This window comes from Stegastes partitus, unplaced genomic scaffold, assembly GCF_000690725.1.
Source record: "Stegastes partitus isolate 25-593 unplaced genomic scaffold, Stegastes_partitus-1.0.2 Scaffold200, whole genome shotgun sequence".
Classification (NCBI taxonomy): domain Eukaryota; kingdom Metazoa; phylum Chordata; class Actinopteri; family Pomacentridae; genus Stegastes; species Stegastes partitus.
This window is the reverse complement of record NW_007577931.1, coordinates 463,796-486,693: the sequence shown is the minus strand read 5'-3', so window position 1 is coordinate 486,693 and position 22,898 is coordinate 463,796. Positions and strand designations below refer to the sequence as shown.

General features: G+C 41.9%; 2 protein-coding genes across 3 annotated transcripts in view; both read left to right on the top strand.

Moving 5' to 3' along the window:
• The window catches only part of LOC103356444 (ALK tyrosine kinase receptor-like), a 39,437-nt gene extending 26,115 nt beyond the window's left edge, over window positions 1-13,322 (top strand). The window contains exons 5-7 of the mRNA XM_008280584.1: window positions 1,096-1,268; window positions 3,741-3,835; window positions 13,177-13,322. Coding sequence (XP_008278806.1) covers window positions 1,096-1,268; window positions 3,741-3,835; window positions 13,177-13,322 — 414 coding nt within the window. The remainder of the gene's footprint in view (window positions 1-1,095; window positions 1,269-3,740; window positions 3,836-13,176) is intronic.
• Window positions 13,323-17,616: 4,294 nt separating this feature from the next.
• The window catches only part of LOC103356443 (dedicator of cytokinesis protein 4-like), an 8,259-nt gene continuing 2,977 nt past the window's right edge, over window positions 17,617-22,898 (top strand). The window contains exons 1-2 of one of the 2 annotated variants that reach the window (XM_008280582.1): window positions 17,617-18,970; window positions 19,737-19,798. In XM_008280582.1, the coding sequence (XP_008278804.1) occupies window positions 19,754-19,798 (45 nt within the window). In that variant the 5' untranslated portion in view covers window positions 17,617-18,970; window positions 19,737-19,753. Of the gene's footprint in view, window positions 18,971-19,733; window positions 19,799-22,898 lie in introns of both variants that reach the window. The other variant, XM_008280583.1, reaches the window with a different exon arrangement.

The window sequence follows — 22,898 nt, the reverse complement described above, 5'->3', positions numbered from 1 at the left end:
GCAGGGGAAGCTGAGACAGGAGGATTCAGTAAAAGTGGGAAGCTGATGCAACGGTCAAGGGGTCAGAAAACAAGATAATAAAACAGATGGAGAGAAATGTGCAAAGAAACTGACTGCAAGAAAGAAAGACAGAAAGGAACAGAAGACAAAGAACAAAACTGATGTCGCTGTCTGTCATCAGAGGTACTTTCGAGGTGTCTGATATTTGTGGATAGCAGTGGCAGCAGGACTGCAGACCTTCCCTCACAGCTTCTTGGCATGCAGCCAAAGATTAGCCATGATTCCAGATTAGCACTCTAAATCCTTCTCTCTACAAACTGGTGCTGTTCAACCTAGCCCGTCCGCTCTTGGACAACTATGTTGAGGATATTAGTTTTGGGTATTAGCTACACACCATGTTCACTTTCATGTCATGCCCAGTGTGCTCTGTGCAGTGCCGGTAATCTTGATGTTTAAATGGTCACCATGTGGCCTCGTCGTTGATGATAAGGGCCACAACCTGCTATCGACGAGCACAATGCAAGCACTGAGTGTGAAAGCATTGAATTTAGTCATCAGGCTTAAGCCAGCATCTGTTCCACTTAAATGGTAAAACAAGAATTATGCTCTTGGCTCTCAAAAACGCTGTACAGGGACATGGTCACGTCCCGAGCTTTAGATTCACACTTCCTTTTACTGTTTAATTCCTGTGACAGCCCGTGTGTTGTTTAATTTTAAGTAGATTTAAAACCAACATATCCCTTCTGGAAACAGCAACGTTAGATTGATTTGTGCTGAAGCATGCAAGAGCAGCATACATCGCAAAATAACCCAAATTATAATCCTGATTGAATTCTATTAATCTTAGAATAATTAGAACTGAACAGATGGCTGTTGCTGATTAATCTCAGTGCAATTTTATGTGCATCCCTCCCTTGACTGATAACACATTTGGCTGGTTTACCTCAGTTCTGAAAAGTTGCTGTGGTACTTTATACACTGAGACACGTTATATTTCTCAAAAACCGTCAATCAAACTTTGTTTTCACCCACAGTGTGTACTAAAATTTTACATGACGGCACTGATCGTTTGAAATCTGATCTTTCTTCCAACAGGTGCGATTCTGGCTGTGTTCTGGAGGCTTACAGAAGGGGTCGCTGTCACTGTGGATCACGGAGAACAGTACAGGATCTAGAGAGCGGCGCCAACTGTGGCATTCAGCCAGCGAACCCAAATCTGAAAGAGGCTGGAAACTCATTGTACTTCCCCTTTACGGGTTGGCAGACTGGTACGACAAACGCTCACCACTTTCACCCAATGGCAGTGCAGTTATGATTACGTCAAAGCAATGTGTTTGGGCTGTCTGAGAGCATCAGACTGGCAGCTCCACATCGAAGTGTTTAAGAGCAGATCAGTCATCTGACTCTCATGCCAACAATCCTCTGACACACTCACACAAATACTTAAGTGCTCCCACTCCAAAGGAGGTCATAAGAAACATAACAGAGACGCGCTTCCTCATAAATGCAGATTTTCAACATTTTCATTCTATTTTCTGGAAAACATTTCCTCTTAGCTCCACAAAATTAATGAATCCCATAGGGAGTCTGGTCTTATACGATGGACCAGCCATGTGTACAGTCGTACAAAATATTGCCCTCTCTCTATTCTGCTCGTCTGTGATGAAGAGAAGAGAAATCAATTCACAAGGCTCTCTCCACTCTACTCGCCTTCCAATTAGCTATGGCACTGATTTCCCCTCAATGAAGAGAGAAATGAAAACAAAATAGAGTAAAGTTAGAAAAAAAGGACAAATCCAAGATAAGGCATTTCATCTCTGTTTGCCTGACTGGGGGTTTCTTTGCCATTCAAGCTTGGATAATCCGGCTCCCCTGAGAGTGATTAATTTTTGATTCCTGGGTTATGTCGTCAGCTGTGCTTGTGCTCTTAATTAGAATGTCATGTACGTAACCAGTAGGTGAACCTGCCAGACTTCGCACAGTGACCTTTGTAGAGCTTAAATAGAATCATAAATAGAGCCCAAAGTGCAGGCAAAAGTCAGGGAAATAGCAGATCGTATAAGCAGACTCTACAGCTGAGTGTTTGTGGTTTGAGCACTTTTGATTTGAAAGATTTGAAGTGTGATATAAATACCATCGAGTTAGAGCAACAGGTGTTGACATACACACTGACTGGGACTTCATTAAGAATCATAGATAATGTAGGTCATGTTACTGTCATTACTTTGTACATGCTTAAAATGTAAAACTTTATCTTTTTAACTTTTTTAATACATTTTAAGTGTTACCTTTTTTTTGTCAGTTCCCCTACACATTTGTAGTTTCTTAACGCATGATGTAAATATTGTAAACTGGAATAAAAGTGCAGATAAATGTTTGTGCACTTACCCCGTTCTTCATCATAAGGATGATCTCAAACTTAACTCTTCTTTGGCTGTACTATAGTCAGTAGCAAATATTAATATCCTTTGTGGGTTTTTTTTAACATTTCCATTCAGGACACCTCACAAACACTGTCAGTTTACCAGTTCTCTGTACCTGCTTCACATGCACTAGACACTGCTAGCTGGCTGTGCACAGGGAAGCCTCTAGTCTCTCAGGAAGATGTTTGACTGAGTTTAAAAACAGAGAAACAAGGCACTCTAATGAAGATTTACCTAGTTTGAAGGGATTTTGTCTACCTGGGCGGGCCGTCTCAGGGACACACTGAGACAAACCTGCTAAATGTTGAACTCACAAGTGTAAACTAAGAAAATATTCAGTCGCATGTCACAGATTTTGGGTCACATCTGCCATCAAAATAGTTACACTCTAGAAAAGCATTTCCACACAAATGAAAAATGGTTTTAAATCATCTCTATTTAAAGGAAGAGGTGGATATTTTGGAAATAGGTTTGTTGCATGGGAATTAGATGAGAAGATTGATACCACTCTTTTACTTGTATGCTAAATATGATGCCATGAGATGGATAGCATATCTTAGCACACAATGATTGGAGAGAAAGGGGAAACTGCTGGTCTGATTCAAAGCCCAGCTACTGACCTTTCAAAAGCTCACAAACTATGAGGCGCCGCTATAGCTCACCTGGTTAAGCTGGCGTCCCATGTGCAGGGCTACAGTCCCAATGTTGAGGTCATGAGTTTGAATCCCGCTCATGACCCTTTCCCACATGTCCTCCCCCCATTCTTCTCCCCTACTTTCCTCTCACTAACACTATCCAATAAAAGGCACAAAGGCCAAAAAAAATAACTTTAAAAAAAAAAAAAAAAGCTCACAAACTAAGGTGGTATATGTTCATGGTTCACTAACAGCTAGTTCTGACCAAGAAGTATCCCAGCAAAAAAAAACTGCCTGTAAAATGGAAAATTGCTGTTTTCCAGAAATTAGAAAACAAAACATACATGTTAATTAGATAATAATGTATTAGTAATGCATCAAAATATTGACCTTTTTTTTCTTGAGTTTCATATTAAAGTTTACGCCATGTGTGTAACAACAACCAATAATCATGTCTAATCCCCAAAGAAGTCAGCGGCTCTTTTGTCGGTGCTGAAAGAGCAGTCACCTCTTAACAATGCAAGCTAAGACGTCAGAAGGCGAATGGTGTATACCATCCAAAATCAATTCTCTCTGGTAGTTTCTGAAAGCACAATAAATTCTTCTGTGTTTCATTCCAGTCGGAAGCTATCTAACCATTTACAGGTTGTGAGGTAGTTAAAACTGTTACGTCCCTCCTCAGGTTCTGGCTCCAGTTCAACACAGAAGATGGGCCTGGACCCGGTTCAGCCATCTCTCTGGACAACATCTCTTTCAGTATGGACTGCTTCTTGGCATGTGAGTACTATGAAAATGTCAAGTCTTTCGTTTTTCATTCTTACTTTATCAGAACCTGGCTGAATTAAAAAGGAATTGTTTGGCTGATTGGTTGATTGGTGGCCCATGACGAGCACAATAGGGGAGAAAAAAAACTGGGAGGTTCTTTCAAAGTGACCCAAAGCAATTAAATTAATAATCAGTTCTGTACACGTGTGCCTCATGTGTACGTCCTAGAGAGAAAAGATTTCACTGAGTGCCAGTTTCGTCCACTTTGAAACACTCATCAAAGACTTACGTTCCCATGACTTATTTATTTCTATTCCTTCATAAGGCCATAATGTGCTGCATTGTCTTCTTTTGTGCAGTTTAAGACTTTTTTGCAACTCTCAGTCAAGAAAATTTAAATAAAGTCCTGGCAAGCTCTTCTGCGTCTACTGCTCACTTTGGAATGATTAAAGGATTAAACGTACTGCAGCCTAGCTTTGAGATAAAATGACAAATCTTTACTGAAATGATATATATACGATCGGCTTTGATGAACACACTTTCTTTGGTATGTCAGAACTGTTGCTTCTGATTGATAAGGGTCCATGTTCCAATGTTTGTACTGCTGCTTAAAAAGGTCAAGCATCACATCACCTTTCCAGTTATATCGGTGTTATAATTGAGATGGTTTATCAGGAGCGAGACGACTGCCGTGTAAGAATAAGAATGAAAGGTTAGAAGTTCAGTGCCTCTTTACATTCCTGCCTATCTGAAAAAAAAACCTGCTTGAACTGTGACAGGAATAGTAATGACTGAGCATCTCTGTTCCTGAATATGACTCAGACGATGGGATTTGTGTTAAAATGGAACAGTGTTAAACTTGAATACACCCTGGCCAAGAATTAGACTCAAGAGGCAGAGGTATGAGTGCCATTGTCTGACACTTAGCTTTTTTTTTTTTTTCTTTTCCTCTGCTGTAATTTGATGCTCTGTGGCACCAGATTATAACACCGACCATATGTTTTTTTTGCCTGAGGTGAGGAGGTTCTGTTGTGGCATCATTTCAAGAGGAACTGAAATAAAGGTTACATTTGGAAATTTGTTACCAGAGCTAAAGTTATTCTTAGTCATTATGTAGATGTTACTAAAAATGTAAAATAAATGAGGAATGTGTGTAACCTATATTTTGTCACCTTTAGATATTGTGATTCATTTATTCATCAACTGCCTAATCAACCATTTCTTGAACTCTAAAAGGCAACGTAGGCTCAGCTCAACACGACGTGAGAAATCGCTGTTGATGCAGGCTGGAGTAAAGTCACCATCATCCCGTATTGCAAAGGCTTACTGGGTCAGGGACTCTTTATATAAAGAGATGACATTTTCCAGGAGATATTTGCACACCAATTTGTGTTTTATGTCTTCCCGAGCAGCGGCATTGGGATAGCAGCGCCGAAAGGATCATCTATCCCCCTTTCGCTCACTTTCCAGATGGCAAGTTCTTAATCTAGACCCGGTATCTATTACCTGCAGCCACACTTGACACCGTCACATTTTATCACCTATCAATCAGACCACTTGATGGGAGATGCCGAAGCTCGGCAAAAGATGTAATTTCCAGGAGTGATCACTGTGACTGATTAGCATGATGGATCCCTGAGCAGTATGACACAGGCCTGTAATGTGTTTTGGTGGGAAAACATAGCGCGAACACATTATGCAGAGGATCAGCCATCCGTAGCCTTTATCCTACTCTTCTCTGGGCTTCAGTGTGATGTATAGTTTGGCAAGCATGTGTGCTTGATGATGCATCCATTGCCCTTCAGGTGTTGGACCTGGCTGTCAGTTTTATCATTTTATCTTCAGCAGCATCATTAAATTAGTTTATTGTGTTAGACAGCACAGGAAGTTCATCCTTTTCTCTCTGGCGTGCACCATCATTTCTTTTCCCACGCACTGAACTGCATTAACAGCACCAGCTGCATCTATAGAAATCCCCAAACATCAGACTGTGAATGTGCCTCCTCAGAAGCTGGTCCTTGACACCACTGAATAGTCGGCGCAGAACTTCTTAAAGGGTTTAACAGTGCAAAGATGGATATTTGGATTGAAATAATTAGTTTTGTTGTACTGAAGGCTGAAGGAAAACAACCTGTTCAAACTGAGTTTCACTTATAAACAAGTCTAGTCAGTTTTTCTATTCCAATTATGTGCTGATGTCCTGGTTGGCTGTTGTATCTGTCTTTTCTATCGTGGTAGCTTTTGTAATACAACAAAGAAATACATAAATGTATTAGGTTTAGTAATTATCACTTGCACCTGCTGCTGTTAAGAAATATGGAGACGCACTATGTACGTGCAGACGCTCTACGGTCCCTCAGTGTATTCATAGTAGTGACATATGGGCTAATTAAAAGCAGTTTATTCATACCTGGCCTCTCCCAGGTATATTCGTGGGGATGTTTTTTTATATGTAGAGCAGCAAATGGATCAGCAATCACAGCTTCAAACACAGATTGAGACGCATCTACGGGGGCAGTACGTGCAGCTGAACAGAATTCAGAAATCGACTGCCGACATAAAAAGTCTGCTGTGTGGATAGTTCGCAGAGCTATTACAATTTCGAGATATTCTGGGATTGTGGCTGGGTGGTAACAAGGTCCTCCCCCCCCAGTGGCTGGCCTCTGGTGGGCTTCAGGTAGCTTACGGCGCCCTGCTAATGAACAGTGACAGCCACGCCGGCTGTTGCCCTGCCCTCTGGTTCATGCTGCTCTGTGGTGGACCTGCTGAGCCCTCTTGCTACAGCAGCATACCAATACTGTGCGAGCACCAGCTCTGTCTGCTCCACAGCTCTGCAGTAGCATGTTGCCCTGCTCAGAATAACAATGCTCTGAGCTTTATTAGCAACTTAGTCGAAAATATAAAAAGTTGCCGAACTAGTTATGTAAACACAACACATCTAAGGGTCTTAAACAGAGGAACCGTTATGTGAAATACTTTTTCTTGCCCAAACAATCAAAATACATTGCGGTCAATCGTGTGCTGTATGTGAACCATCAGATCTGTAAACTCCATCTGTATCAACCTCCCAACCAGAGGAGACTTAAACCATCATATTTATTTGGGGATTACAGTGCTAGGGAATGAGCTATTGATTTTCTGGCAGATTTTAGCCAGTGCTGAGATTTTTTTTTAAGCTTTGAAGACAAAATTACGAGACTTCTTTACCCCAAATCATTTTCAGTCAAGACCACCAGCCAAAGTCATCAGACTTGGAGCAGACCTTCGGTGTGTCATAAAAAACGAAACTGAAAAACAGGCTTTTATTTGTGTATCTCACTCAGAGGAACACAGGTGACGTTTTAGCTCAAGCACTAAGAATATTCAAGTTGGAGTGCGTGATTGTTACAGATAATTGAACATTTCATTCAGTCCTTGCCAAACGACTTCACACAATGCTGATTAAGCCTTTCAGTGCCAGGTATCTCTCTTTGTGTTGCTGAAGAGGAGACAGAGGAGGTTACTGCAGCTATAGGAGGATGGTGGAGCTTATGGTGGACAGGAAAAGTCCAAGTGTGAAGAACACCAGATGCAAATGAAACAGCATGCAGAGGCAAGTAAGGCATACATCATAAGCCCACATCAGCAGTGTTTGTATGATTACTCTCACTGCCAGGAGGAGGAGGAGGCGGTGGCGCCACCAAGGGAGGGCCAGGCAGGGCTGCAGCCAGCTTTGAAATGATGTCAACATTTCAGCGAATGCAACTCCATTGTCCAGGTGCAAGTAAAAGCAGAGTTACATGATGAAACAGCTTCGCAAACAAGACAACGTCTGAATATTCCACTCTCCACATTTCAGTACCAATATTGGTCCATAAACATCAGAGAGCGCAAAAAGCACAGTTGACAGAGACACACAGACCTCTCCAAAATCACAAAAAAAAAACTGATAGGTCCATAAAAGGTCAAACAAAATGTTTACAGGAGCTGAAGTTCAGTTTGTGGGAGTCTTTCCTCTGAGTTTATTAAACACCCACAGCATCAGACAGCAGCAAGGCCCAGAGAAGCACCTCTACAGCGAGAAAGTTGTGAACATTTGCACACATAGAACAACAGCAATACCTTCATTAATTAGCTGTAATTATATATAATCCCTGATACTGAGGCCTGGCTCTAACGACAAAACGATACCATGTACTTCTCTTCGCCTCAGACAAGTGAGCTGTCACAGTTTGTCAGCTGCAGTTAAATCATTTGCTACACAGTTGAGTCCTGGACTCCATCACAGCTGTCAGGATGGTATTTTACTGTAAAAGTCTGATCTGTTTACTACAGTCCAAATATTTCTGTCATATCAAGTTTTTATTACAGAGATTTTCACTTTCAAAGTCTCACAGCAGGATATTTGCCGCAGTGGCGTTATTGTGAGCATGAACGCTTTAATATAGCAACAGGTAGCCTAGCAACAATGAAAATGCATTTTCATTGTACCATAAGCAGCTGTAGTTAGATCAATTATCATTAATCATGAGCAGAATTTTCAGTGTTTTGGAAATCATAGACAATCTGTGGCTGTCTTGCCTATAGAGGAACTTTTTAACCATCAAATCTCTGCTCCCCACAATACCAGAATGCCAACCGTATCTGCATTAGTCCATTATATGAGATAGTTACCTGTAAAACAGCAAACAAGACAATTCCTTACCTCTCCTATTTATGTAGTTTTAGCTCATGTCTACACAACAACAGCATAACAGAATTCTCAAAATTTACTAATGGCTTTTGGTTTTGGTGCGCTGCCCCAATATTACCTTTCTGGCAATGACAAATTTTGTGGAGTCCCACCAGGTTTAGGTCAAGGTATTGGCTCCAAGTCAAAGCAATCAGGGTTTTCTCTGACCAAATGAAACACAGTAGCTTTCTAAACCTTTCAGCTGTTGAGGGAGCCCCTTGCCATATTGTCACAAATGGTGAGCCTTCAGCCTGAGGTGACAGGGGAGCCAGGATGAAGAAGAGGGAGTGTTGATGTGGTAAAATGATTAGAGAGATAAAGATGAAAAGTCTTGTTTTTGTCCCCTGACACTGCCATAATGACGACAGGGAAAGCAGCGTGATTTGTTTTCACCAAGGAGGCAAACGACACAATGTGGGAAACTCATTGGCTCGTTACAATTAGCCAACTTCTAGTTGGATTTCTGCTTGGTATTCAGCTCATGCAACGCTGTCCCAGCATCTAGGAAACAGCAGCTACCGATCAGTGGGTTGATAGTGTTGCATGCAGCTGCAACTTTATACTCCAGGAGTACATATGGCTTAGAAGAGCAAAGAAAGAAATAGAAAATAAAGTCATAAACCTTTAAATCATCCTTTGCTGCTGTTTGCCATCCAGGGCAGCCCTATGGAGAATATCAGGCATCTACAGTGCAAACAAGCTATGTGCTATTCTGCTGCTTTATAAGAAGAGCCAGTCTACAACTAGAGACCTTCTCTTTTCTTTTCCTGTGCGAAATGTAAATAGACCCTGAAACCATGTAATCATCCTCTCAATAGTCTTTTCCATATGCAGAGCAGAAATAGGATTTAATATGTAGGTCTTATGCATACGGAGCATCATTTACAATTTATTGTCTGGTTGCCACAAGTATCTACAGTAAGCACATTGAAAACGGTAAAAGAAACGATGAGGAATGCTGTTATTGGTGTTGATAGACTGAAGCATTGCGACAGTCTGGCTGAAACAGCAACAATTTCTATTGTTCTAGTGCTGACGAGGCAGTCTATCATGTATAGGCAGCTTATAGTGTATCCACCTCCTCTGTTATGTCAAGTAATCTCTTCATGTGTGTGCATGTGCGTATTCTTTGGTTTTCTTGACAACTGTTTGTTCGATCTTCTTCAAACTTACTGTGTATATTGCTGGGGACCCTAAAAAGTGCATCGTCAAATCTCAAGTAGTTTCGATGAGTGGTTTTCATGAAACATGAAACCATAACAAGCAGTCGCTGACCACAGTAGAGGTGGGGCGAGTCAGTGATGTAAAGACGCCATTGTTTACGACGACAGCGCTTATCAAAAAAGTTATACTTGGTCAAAACACGGGGTCCCCTGGAAAACAAGCTGCAGTTAAAAAAATGAAACTTTGCCAGGCATCATCTACAGTGTGGGAGCATTTTAAATAATAGGGGCGGCTGTGGCTCAGGTGGTAGAGCGAGTCGGTCGATGATCGGAAGGTCGGCGGTTCGATTCTGCCCTGTTTCATGGTCGTTGTGTCCTAAGGCAAGACACTTCACCCACCTTGCCTGGTGTGAATGCGTATGAATGGATTGTTTGAGGTGGTGGTCGGAGGGGCTGTAAGCAGTCACGCCTCTGTCAGTCTGCCCCAGGGCAGCTGTGGCTACAACCGTAGCTACCACCACCAGGATGAATGTGTGTGAATGAATAATTGACAGTGTAAAGCGTCTTTGAGTGTCCAGAAAAGCGCTATATAAATCTAGTCAATTATTATTATTATTATAAACACAAACAATATGTAAGCACTGCACACTGGAAATGGTCGCTCACACCAGGACAACTGCCACACAAGCATCTGAAGAGAAAGCCTCCAAGAGCGTTTTGTTAAGACTGCAGTGACAGGCAGCACTGTCTTGTTTATTTTCTTGTCCCCAACCAAACATGAAATTAGCTATTGTTATTATCAATACGCAGAGTGGATTCTGTTGGTAATAGTCACTTAAAAACCTCTTTCAGACATGCACTACTTTCCATTAATCTGATGGCATCTGAATTTGTCGACTTCATGTCTGAATAAGCACCGTGGTTACTTTTCCATAAATGTTGTGATGGCAATCTTGCTAGGTGGGACCTTGTCACATTTCCATATCACTTTCAGCACGGCACAAGTATGAACCGCTCCCAGTCACATTAATGGATAGACATGCACAAGCGGCATACTTCTAGTTGTGTGCGGTAGTTTGGAGAGGACAGATCTCATGTCTGTAAATAGTTTCATTGTTTTCTCATTACTCCCTTATACAATCATTTCCGCGCTGCTGCTGTTATGGTAATGTAATATTCCACCATAGGTCATCTTACATTGTTGATTGGCCGTCTCATATTTTGTGCTGACTTTAACAGCTATGTATAAGTGACAAATGGCTTAAACTAACATTACAGAGTGTTATTATAGTCAGTCAATTGTTTTGGGCAAACATATATTTGGAAATGATTGTCATCGTTGCATTACTACGGTGATGACGTGGATCCATGTCAGAACCATTTTGAGTTAAAACTGAAAAATGGATGAAAAATACCATTTTACCAGTTCAGGGAAAGGTTTGCTATGCCATACATTGATTTAATTATATTAGTTAGTTATAGAGCCATGTGAATGGTGCTGGATGTACAAGAGGAGTTTGATTGTTAAACCTTTATGGGGCAAGTATTTCATAACTTCCTTGGATGTTCAATATGTCCACCCTGTGCCTCCTCTCCTTGAGGTTGAAGAGCCATGTGCACTTTGATTTAGTTTTTATATTAATGTCAACATCACGACCTTACAAAAAATGTCACTAAACAAATGTTCCAGGCACTTTATAAACGCTTTGTTACTGGTTTGCATTGAACTCTACTTTGATTTATTTTTTGAGATTGGTGCCATTAACACCACTACCCCAAGAAAAATGTGACTAAATGAACATGCCAAGCACTTTATAAATACTTTGCTTGTTGTGTAAGCTAAAATGTTTCTAAATAAATGTTTTTGGCCGTTTGTTACTTTTTCTTTTATTTATTATAAATTCCTTTTTTTTTTAACTGTAGATAGGCAAGTTACCATATATGGTACCTTTATTAATCTTGATTTGCAACTTCTTTTTTTTTTTTCAAGTCACAAAAGTAAAAAAATATCTTTAAATATCCTTCAATAACACCCTAGGGTTGAAATGTTATTTCAGTTAGTATTTCACGGAGTGCCCTATAAAGGGTTAACATTTTTATAATCCAGCGCAGTCAGTGTGAAGTAGTGCGGATGAGGGATTTGGTTGATGACACTGGAGCAATTCTGGAGGCCAAGCAATGTTTTGAACAAGCATGTTTTGAACAGGCACCCCCCAAGATATCATAAAAGGAACAACTCAAAGGCAGGACAAGCAGAATAGTTGTCAGCAACATTATCAGTCTCCCACACCTCAGGAGACCTGACATTTTTGGAAATAATCTCAGTCATCAAAAGTCCTGCGCTTTCGCAGCAGCCAAGAAGGGTCATGTAGTAACATAGCCACGGAGGGTTTTATTCTACAGAACATAACATCAAAGAACTGATATGCTGGACAGAAATCTAGAGAGAGAAAAAAAGTCTGCCTCTCCTTGAAGCAGAGCTTAAGTCACAGACACATTTACAGCAGCTAAACTGAACGTTGTTGCTGGTCTGTTGGAATCAGTGAAACCTTTGCTGGAAAGGAGTGAAACAAGTGTTAACATTTCATGTCCATGTCACTCAAGGTGAAGTCGTACAAGCTCTGCAATGACATCAAGGATGAATTATTAGAATTTTAGATTTTCGTCTATAGGGTTTTGTAAGACTGCTGTCGGGCATTGATTTTGTCATTCCAACTTCATTACATCAAACAAATACTGGTAAAGAACTTTGTTGTGTACAGTTGACAGGCCTGCACTGATTGCTCCTATACCTCCTGCAGTGTCTGACCAGATATGGCTGCAGATTTCTTTAACACCATTCAAGCCTTTTATACCCCTGATTGCAGTGCAGGGACCAAATCAAAAAAAAAGTGATTTGTCTGTGCAGCAATTCAGCCAAGCAACCATACCAACTCTGTTCAAAACAAGTAGAAAATGGGGACATGTGGCTGTTTTGTTTTTCTTTTAAGTCAGCCATTTTAGTTGATACAATTAGTCTTACCTTACTTTAACATCTTTGGGAAATAAGAGCTCCTCTGTCTTGAGCCCTAATAGCCAATCAGCCAGCCTTTTGCCTGGAAGATTTAATTCTGGGTTAGAATTTGAGGCGGAAGAGATCAAGGTACCAACGGGCTTATGATCTCAGCCCTGGGAAAGTGGTGAGGCAGGAGGCTTGATGGATTGCCACAAAACACCCAGGCTGAATGTGCTTACCGATCTACTGTAGGAGCAGACAGCGACAGGAAGAGATGGAGTGGAGCTGGATGTTATGCATTTCACCGGCTCTGTATGGCCAATGGTGGTACAAATAAAAGAACGACCCCTGCTGGTGGCTCCGCATTTTCTGTGCCAGCGAGGAGTCTGCAGCTACTGTGCTTCAGTGTAGCAGCAACAGGATGTCTGCACATGAAAGAAATAAAGCACAGCCTTTTCAATAACTGCTTTGTGTTCTCTTCCAGCTAATGGGGAGTTTCCACCAGTGGTCACCAGCACAACGAGGCTGCCGTTTAGACCACCTAATAAGACTTCCCCTCCATCCATTAGCCATTCAGCGATCATCCCCACCTCAGATTACTGTAAGTATGAGCCTGATATCCACATTTAAACTAAATTTATGAGGCATGATCAGTGGTTTCCTTCTGCCCAACAGGAGAATATTGTCTGCAGTATGTATTCTGTTTGTCTGTTTCTCCCTCTTGTCTTCACTGCTTTTGCTTTTGTTCACACATCAAACTCTCACACACGTATGCTTGCATGCATTAATGATTCACAATTACTCTACACGTGCTAAGCATGGCACGATGCATGGGCTGCAACAAAGTAAGTGTGCCCCCTACTGGTCTGCACCTCGTCCACAAGTGAGAAAGTGCTGCAGAGATCTCCTTTGGCATTAAATGGAGCAGGACGGGCAGTTTTGAAGTGTAAAATCCTCCAATTTGTCTCCTGAGAATGTCAATGGAGCCAGTTACACAGACTTGACATTTTCCACCTCGCGCTCTCTCACTTCCTGGCTTCAAAAGGGTAAAGACAAGCAGAGATTCAATTTCTATATTTAAAGTCATAAGTTGGAGTTACTTTCATATCAAACCTGCTCTAAAACACGTTTCAGCTACAGCAGGAGCTTTGAAGTACGTGAGGTACAGTGGACTTGTTGAAGTTTCTCTGCTGAAAGATATCACACACTGCCACTTTAAAGTTACACTGGGCAGAAAATTGTTTTTGAAGTTTGTATTCTTTGACTGGATAATATTTTCCCTGAAATTATTTCCACTATACATGTCTACAAAACACTTCTTATATGAATGATGAACAAATGTGAACTTCATCTGAGTTTCTGTGACGGTTTTCCAGTCCAACACGATTGGTCGGGAAAGCGTTTCCACACTCCAGGATTGTAATTGCATTCATCTATATCTTGTTTTCTCTCCCAGACGGCATAAAAGGCTTTTATGGCATTCATATGCTGTTAAATCCAGCAAATCAATTTTGCAGGGTATAGAGGCTCGCCTTCCATTTGAAACTGGTTGGACAGCAAACACTTACACACTGTGGGCGTTGACACACCAACCAACCTCCATGCCGAAAACCCACAGATGAACTGCTTTGCGTGGCCAAGATACATTTGAACACAATGCATGAATCAAAATCAATATACAGACATGATACAGAAAAACAGTATAAAGGGTCTTTGTAAGGTGTTGAATGGCGACATGCCACCATCCTCCAACTCTGGAGGGTTGATTCCTTCGCTTTAGAGTGTCAAGGGTTTTTTCTTTGCTTTGTAACACTTCTGTACAATTTGAGCCTACAAGAAGATAGTCAGGTGTCTATATTTTGTTATCTAAAAAATGCCAATTCTGTCGTTTTGTATGCTCAGTTTGAAAATGGGTTTTATTTAAAGGTTGCTACTGAGAAATAGGACGTTTTGCACTAGTGTGGCGTGTTAGACAAGAAAGAGGAAACAACAAAGACACGCGGGAGATATCACTGATGGAAAAAAGTGTTTTTGAGATGGCTGCCAAATTAACAAACAGCATTCGTTCTCCTGAACAACAGCTGACAAATGTCGACCAAACTTAAAGTCTCTCTCCGGTTGTTGCTTTAACCTGTAAAAGTTCATCTCTGTGTATCAAAGTCACAAATTCAGAGGGTTCTTTCATTAAAATAGTCCCATGCTCTACACTTTCTAATTGGAAAGTGATTCTAAAGAAGAACAATGGTAAATAAAGTCCCATCCTGCAAGTGGCCATGATTTGTTATTCACTAGTTACTTATGTATGAAACTCCATAAACTCTGATGGGCAAAACTGAGACTCTTTCAGCTTATTTCACTCTTCATGCACATAAAAAGCACCATATGGACATGGTAACAGGGTAAATAGACTTAATTTTCTGTGGACAGAGTGTTTAAAAGTTTTCACGTGAGCCTGAGCAGTGGGTGTCCACACAGCTAAAAGGAAATGTGTATATTTTTTCAATCAAATTAGAGATGTTGGTCGGACACAACCACTATTTACACAACCCAAAGCAGAGCAGTGCTGATTGTGAAATTGGTGTGTCCAGGATCTAATGAGCTAATTTGGGCTGTTTTTGTGCAGGTTAATTCGATTTATTGCCAGTGATGTGGGTCACTCTTCAGTCTGAACAAAGAGTGGACTGTTTATCTCTGGACGGTCAAACGGGGACAGCAAAAACATCAGACATAAATTATGAGCAGCTAACATGATTTGATGACGTTAGTGGATTATAAAATGAACTGGAGCCACGGATACGAGTCAGTCAGTGTACAACCGCTACTCAGTTTATCAAGAAAATCTTTTATGCTAAGCAAGAAACACGACTTTCATAAACAGCATTGTATAAAGGAGAGAGTTTGGATTTCTGCAACAAGGGCAGCAGCATACAGGCCATTTTAATGTGCTTACACAGGTAACACAATAAAGGCAGCAGACTTAAATCCTCGCAGAGAAAGATGGGACTTTGCGATCACGCCGCTCTCGCCCTTGTGATTATCATAGATATTAACTCAGGGGAAAGAAGTTGAACTTGCAGTTATGCGTTGGCCATTTCAAAGACAGCCTTGAGCGGTTAACATTCGCCGGGCGTCTTCCTTCTCCCCTTCTGGAGCTGATGCTTTGACGTCTGCGGGGCAGGACGGCAAGCCTGATGAGGGTTTTAGCTCAGCAGACCTGTCACTCCAACAAGACTCTCTTCTTCCCCCGACACGCTCAATGATTAACCCCACCAAACGTCAGTGTCTCTTGTCTCCCTTCACTCTCTCCTTCTCGTCTTCCTCTGCTACCATATCTGGGCCTGGGACATTTTGTTCCCTTTTATTTCGACATTTGTTTCCCATCTTCACCATGTAAAAGCAGTTATTGACTCTCTGTTAGTTCACATTACTGCCTTCTCGCCCTGCCGCCCTGCCTTCCTGTCAGCGCTCGCTCTGATCCCAGTCTGTCGTGCCACTTCTTCCTCCTGCACTTTTTTTTTTCCCCCCTTCACCCTGAGTTCACCTTCATTCTTTTCTGTCTTCTTATTCGTTCTCCTCATCTCCATTGATTCCCCACTATTCTGGCAGCAGACACTTTCATTTCTCACCACTACCCTACTGTGTGGCACCCGCAACTCGCTGCTGACTCATCAGCTGCTTTTCAAGGGGTTGAATAAGTCAACCTATATTAGCTCGGCTCCTTTTCTTTCTTCCTTACATCGCCTGGTGGGAAAGGAACACGTTGCTAACCTCAAAATAAGTTCTCGGCTTTTTTTTTTCTGGTCATACGCTGCGTGCACGTGGGCATGTTGTTAGCAAAGATGGGTGTTTTCACTTCCTTTTAAGACTATAGCACAACTAATACATTGTCATAATGCATCAGCATATTATCATATTTGCACCTTCCCAGCAGAATGGGCAAGCACTAGCTTCTTTGAACAGACAACACATTTTCATATGAAGGTGTTCCACTTCCATCCACACAACCACCGGCAACAACAAGTAGAGCAGATAAAAACTGGCATCAAATCAAAGACAGAAGGGATGTTGATTGAAGCAATCTGACTGCCTCTTGAAAGTAACCAGCAGCAGATGACTGTCCCTGAACGCTTCGCGCACCAAAAAAAGTTCTGGCCATTTTGTGCCTGCTAATTAGCTGTACAGAGGAGATGTGAGTCCATTCTTCATTGTTTACTTGTTCATAAACATTGGCCTGCAGCAATCAGTTAACTAGTTGCTGGGTTTTTCAAGGGGGAACATTAGTCACTAAGACAGATATGAGACTGATAACGAGCAGAGCCACGCAAAACAGGCTTTTGTAATTAATTGGACTCGGTTGCTCTATAAGCTTTGTACTTAGCATTCAGATCCATTCATGTGCCAGCCTTGATCCATCTTTCTAATGGCCAGCCCAAGGAGGACAACTGTCACTGGATGAGGAGCACACATGCTAAGGGAGGAGTGTAGACGAGAATCAAAAGTCTTTGAATTTTTTTCGCCTACAGTATGTTTGTGGGTATTGCTTTGGCTTTTAATGTTGGACCAGGACTTTTATGGAGGCTTAAAGATCCTGAAGAAATGTAGTAGCATGGGGGGGGGGGGGAACAAAATCTATTAATTGTGCTTTTATTGCAGGTTTTTAAAGTGCTTGAATGAAAAGCAGTGATGCAGACAACACCAAAATAAAACAAAATTAAAGCCGCAAGCGGCGATGGACGGGACTGTGATCCGGCATGTCGAGTTTGGGGCAGATCGGAGCAAGTGCGGCCTAGTTACGAGCCACTTCCTGTTTAGTGGCAGGCCAATTGGAGCACAGACACAGCACGTCTCGTAAGAATCTGCAAAATTGTCACCGTGTTTTTTCAAAATAACGGACTTCCTGTTGGGTTTAGGGCTTGGNAAAAAACAAAAAAGAGCCTATAATGAATTAGGGCACACGACTGTTTGCATACTCATTTTTCAATTCTACATCAAATAAAACAACTTAAACTGATCAAAAATTTTACAACTACACACTCAGTTAGATAATAGACCCAAAAATGTCAGGACCAGCGTCACTAGCGATCAATACAGAGCTTGTTGAAAGAATGTACTTGAGGAAATACTGCCAGTAATTTAAAAGAAAACATTTTTCAGAATACTTGGAGGACATAAAAAGTAAATATACTGAAAAAAAAATTAGATTAAAAGTTCATTAGGCTGAAATATCTTTAATTTTAGCTGAATAAAAGAACAATAAAATGAACAGTAATTAAAATTTTGTGCATCACTTGTCAAATTAAATCAGGAAAAAGACAGAAATGGCTTATTTTTGTTATGAAAACACCAAGAGCCGCTGTGCTGCTCTCTCCTGAGCTACTTATGTGAGCCTTCGTGCCAAACACTGCTCAGATTTTCTGCCACATTTTGTGGTCCAAATTGAACAAAAAGGAACTTTGACCCACAACAAGCTGACAACACACACACACACACACACACACACACACACACACACACACACTCACACACACACAATGCCACTGGAGGTGCAGTGTGGCAGGTCCCTGAGTTGCTTTCTCCTCCTGGTCCGACTGTGGATAAAGAAAATTGCAGGAAAATATCAGAACAGAACAAGACAGCCGACTAAAAATGTGATTTTAAACTGGTCTTGTAGAATTTCGTTTTCTAAAAACTTGGCTCTGCAAAGTTAATATTGTGACATTAAAAAAAAAAGCATCTTTAAGTATAATTTTGCAATTTAAAAATGTGCCTCATCAGTTTGGGAGTGTTTTAATCTGATTTGACTGACAGCGAGCAACAAACAACCAAGCAAATATCATCAGTTTCTGACAACTCATATCGTATTATTTTTTTAATTTAGTTGTGCTCATTTCAATTCTTGGCAGAACAACACTCATAAAAAACAAATGTAAACACAGATATATGTCATTTATAATAAGTGTTCCAGCAGAAAGGGCTCACGTTGCATCCCATCACAAGGAGCCGAATGAAAAAACGAAGCTTTAAGGGTCTTTGACAGTCACATGCTCGCACTCAATATGTCGTCTGTCGTCCTGCCATCCATTTAAAGTGTGTTCTCATGTTGTTCTTTGTGAATCCCGTGACCTGACATGTGCCTTGTGATGTTTCTGTGTGCTGTGAAGTGAGACCCACTCCCAGTAGTTGGAGCCTAGACAGTGTCAAAGAGGGCGCGCCATCCTTCTCTGACTCTGTCGGCAAATTGCTATGCCCTCCCGTCCCTCCTAGGCCGCCGTACTCAGGTAAACCGGCCGATCTCGCGGCGAATCCTCCACTGAAGAGCTCGTACTAATTTTCCCCGTCTGGCTTTTGACACCTGGTGCTCTCTTCACCACCTCTTCTGACTAAAACCTTGTTTTCCCCCTCCTGTCTGAGGCGCTGTCTCCTGGCTTTCAGCTCTTAATATCATCCACATGCAAGACGGCAGCAGCATTATCTGCACTAACCGCTGATATTTCCTGTTATGAGATTCAGCTGAGAACAAGTTTTGAAAATCTCTGTGGAATTTGAAGTTAATGCCAATTGAAATTCTTGTCAATTCCCTGATTTTTTTTTTCTGTTTCGTCCCCTTGAGACATGCATGTCATTACATTTCAACAACAGTTTTCTTCACCATCAACTCAAACTGTGTTTTTAGTTATTTACTTATTTACAGATGCAACAGACTTGACTTATTCCCCAGTGTTTTCTGATGTATTGCACTGCCCAGCAGCATAATAAGCAGATGGAGTGTTTTGTTTTTTTTTTCTCCCCCTCCTCTTTTTCTGCCCTCACTGCATAGAGCAGTAACAGCTGTTGGATGTAGAAACAGCTTAAGGCGGTCTGAAGGACCAGCAGAACATCAGCGCTTATTTGATTCATTGATGCTTTAAGCCACTGGCCCCTCTCTCTTCGCTCCATGTGTGTAGGTTTGCATGACTCATGCCGTGTCATCATGGTGAGGGGAGGAAAACACTCCCCTAATTTGAATTTGTTCTCCTTTTTTTCTTTCTTTCTCGCTGTCAGCAGGCTCCTCGGCTAAAAACATGAGGTCGCAGTCTCCGGTCCCCACGTCCAGATCACCACAAAAGGTTGGTTCTCTTTCTGCCGGTAGCTTCATCTGTTTGGTTTAAGTTTTTACACTTTTCTTTTAAAGTTTCCCTTTCTTTCCCTGAGACAGCCTGACCTTGCTTAGCGACAGCCTCGGGACCTTTATCCTTCTAACGTCTAACTTGCCAGCTCGGGGTGTGTTTTTTTTTTTTTTTATATCTGGCTCCATGTCAACCATAAGACCGGATAGCTTTGCATTACTGTTCAATGGAGCCGTTAACTGCTCCGGAGCTGCTGATTTTGTGGTTTTTATGTCACAGCTGTCCCAAAGAGGGCCCAAAATGGGACGAGCTGGAGGGCATTCATCGTATTAGCTAAACGTTCACCTGGTAGATGCCAACTGTCATCCGCTGCGTTTGAATTCAAGCTCTGGGAGAATGTAGCCCGCTTGTTGAAAATATGCAAAACCGGACGGATGTATTCAGCTTTGCTACTCGTTTTTGTCATGAATTTAAATTTCAAAGATCCAACCGTGTTTGTTCGGTTTTCTTCCTTTACTGTCAACGTGACGACGCCTCTACGTGCCGGACTGAACGTTCCCTTCAGCATCCCCCAACCGAGATGTGTTGGAAGAAATGTTTTAATATCTCTGACCTCAAAGAGCTTTCTTGTGTTTATCTACACATAAACTCATTACTCTTCTTTGTCTCCAAGCTCAGATTTGTTGTTAATGAGCCTCTTAGTAGTTAATACCAGTCTGCAGAAGCAGAGGAGGTCCAGGAAAGGTTAACTAAGCGCTGAGCGAGCTCCTAATGAGGCTAAAAAGTTGTTTTGGAACATTGGTGCACTGACGCCGGTCTTCTACCAACACCTATCTTTTTGTGTAAGCTTGTCACCGGCAACCGTGCTAAGCTCCCAGCTTTGTTGCAGGTGTGATGTCTTCTTCCGTGTGACAACTACCGAGAACGCTGCTGCTCTTGTGTGTGCGTGCGTGTGGTCTGCCTGTGTGTGCGCGAAATGGAAAGAGTGAGAGGAAACAACTCCGGATACCAAAGTGTGAGTGACAGCTTGGCACTCAGCATGCTCCGTCAATCAGATTGGTGCGTGGCGAGGGTGCGCGCGTGTCGCCACGTCTGTCTGCGGTGTGCGCGCGCGCCATGGCAACGGAGGAGGCCTGGAGCGAAGTACCGAGCTGCCCATCACGGCACAGCCAGAGATGGATCCTCCGCGGACCTCCAGCAGGCCCCATTATCGAGCACATGAACGCACACACATCAGTCTGTGCAGCCAGGGGCCCATTACCAGACCACCAAACCCCAGGACAGGAGTGAACCCGCGGAAAACACATGGTGCCAGTCTGACAGGGCTGCACTTACTCATCTCCAGAGGTAGAAATGATATTTGTTGGAAGCCTCTCGCTGGAAAACCAGGTCAAGAGTTTAAACTACTCGTCAGCACTGTATTAAATTTTACAGATTTTCATCGCGCTCGGCCTGAAAGAGGCTCGCCCGCTCGTGCATGTCAAGTGGGTCTTTGTGCGTGCCCCCTGTAGCACGAACAATGCAACCTCACTGATCAACTGTATACTCCACTACATCCAATTAAGTGTCAGCAGATATAATGGCAGCATGGTGTAATTGCTTAGAAAAACATTTTGATGAGCGATCGGATTTTTTGTCGGGGGGTGGGGGGAGTGCAGCATATTGTGTTTTTTCGTCTCGGTGCACAGGGCCGGTTGATGGAGTGGAAAACCTGGCCCTCTCAATCTGTTCACTGACTGCACTTCTTTAAAAGTTATTTATCGCGGCCGTACGGCTGCGTCAGCACGCGTGTCGGGGACGGCGGAGGAGCGGAAGCGTGCGATGCGGTCACGCGCTCATCGTGGCTGCCTCGTGGTGTTTTAGACACAATATGCAAAAGTAATTCCGTTCTCGGCTCGCAGTTTTGTTGTCTTGGGAGAAGAACACTTACCCAAGTTATTTCATGGTCGCAATTTTCACCATCAGGGATATAGTATTAACTCTTTACGCAGATGTTTTTAAAGATTTTCATGCTTCTTTTATGTGTGTGTGTGTGTTTTTTTTTGGCTCTGAATTTGCCAACTTTAGAGGGTATGTTGCTGTAGGAAGCAAATTCTTAATGTGGCATCTTTCTGTTTTGCTGATAGTTTATTTTTTTTCTATGTTCGGACAGAATCTGGACTATTTATCAGAGGCTTGAGATCCATCAAAGTATTCCACCTCCTAGATGTATCTGCACTTGAACCATATCTATTATACAAAACATTTTTTAAAGGTTTCCCAAGAGGCCGTCAGTTGTTGTGCTTCATTTCTGTTGCTGCTGAGAATTTTTTGAACAGGTTTACATAACCTCAGTGTCACTGACTCATCGTCATACCATTGTTTACCATCCAATTTAAAGTTTTGATAAAGCAGAAGTAAAAATGTTCACTGGAGTTTTGTTTTAGATCCGACACCGGCCTTCTGGCGAGACTTGTAATTTTAGAAAAAAACTCTCCTGAGTCTGTCGTATTCATACAGACCAAGGTTTTTCATTTTGGCCTTCTGGTTTTGCAGCTGTTGACTAAATTTAGTTTTTTCCGCTGCAATTTTTGTTAAAAATATCCTTGGTCCGAAGAGATTAATCTGAGGTGTCACAGTAGAAAATGTATGACAAGAATTTTTTTGTGACTGTGTTCCAATTTTTGAACATCTGCCTCTTGAGAAACACTGATAGACTCGGTCAGTTAAGTCCCTGAAAATGCTTTAAGTGAAAGTTAAGATGTTAAAACTAGAAGCTGCCTGACCGCTGCAACTTAAGATTATTTGAATATTAATCAATCTACCAACTATTTTTACAGTCATATTTTTTTAGAATCCCAGATGACTTCCTTTGCTTTCCTTTGTGCTAACATGTCTCCTAACCTGCCTGAGTCAGAAAATCAATTAAGATATGCAGCTTGAGAGACGCCCCTTAATATCAGACCTCCACCAAGAGCATACCTGTGTTTCCTCGCTCTAAACTAGGGGTGCCCAATCCTGGTCCACATGATCAGGATCGTTATCAGGCTTCTGCAGAGCTTGATGATGAGCTGATCATTTGAATCAGGTGTGTTGGAAGAGGGAAACATCTAAAACATGC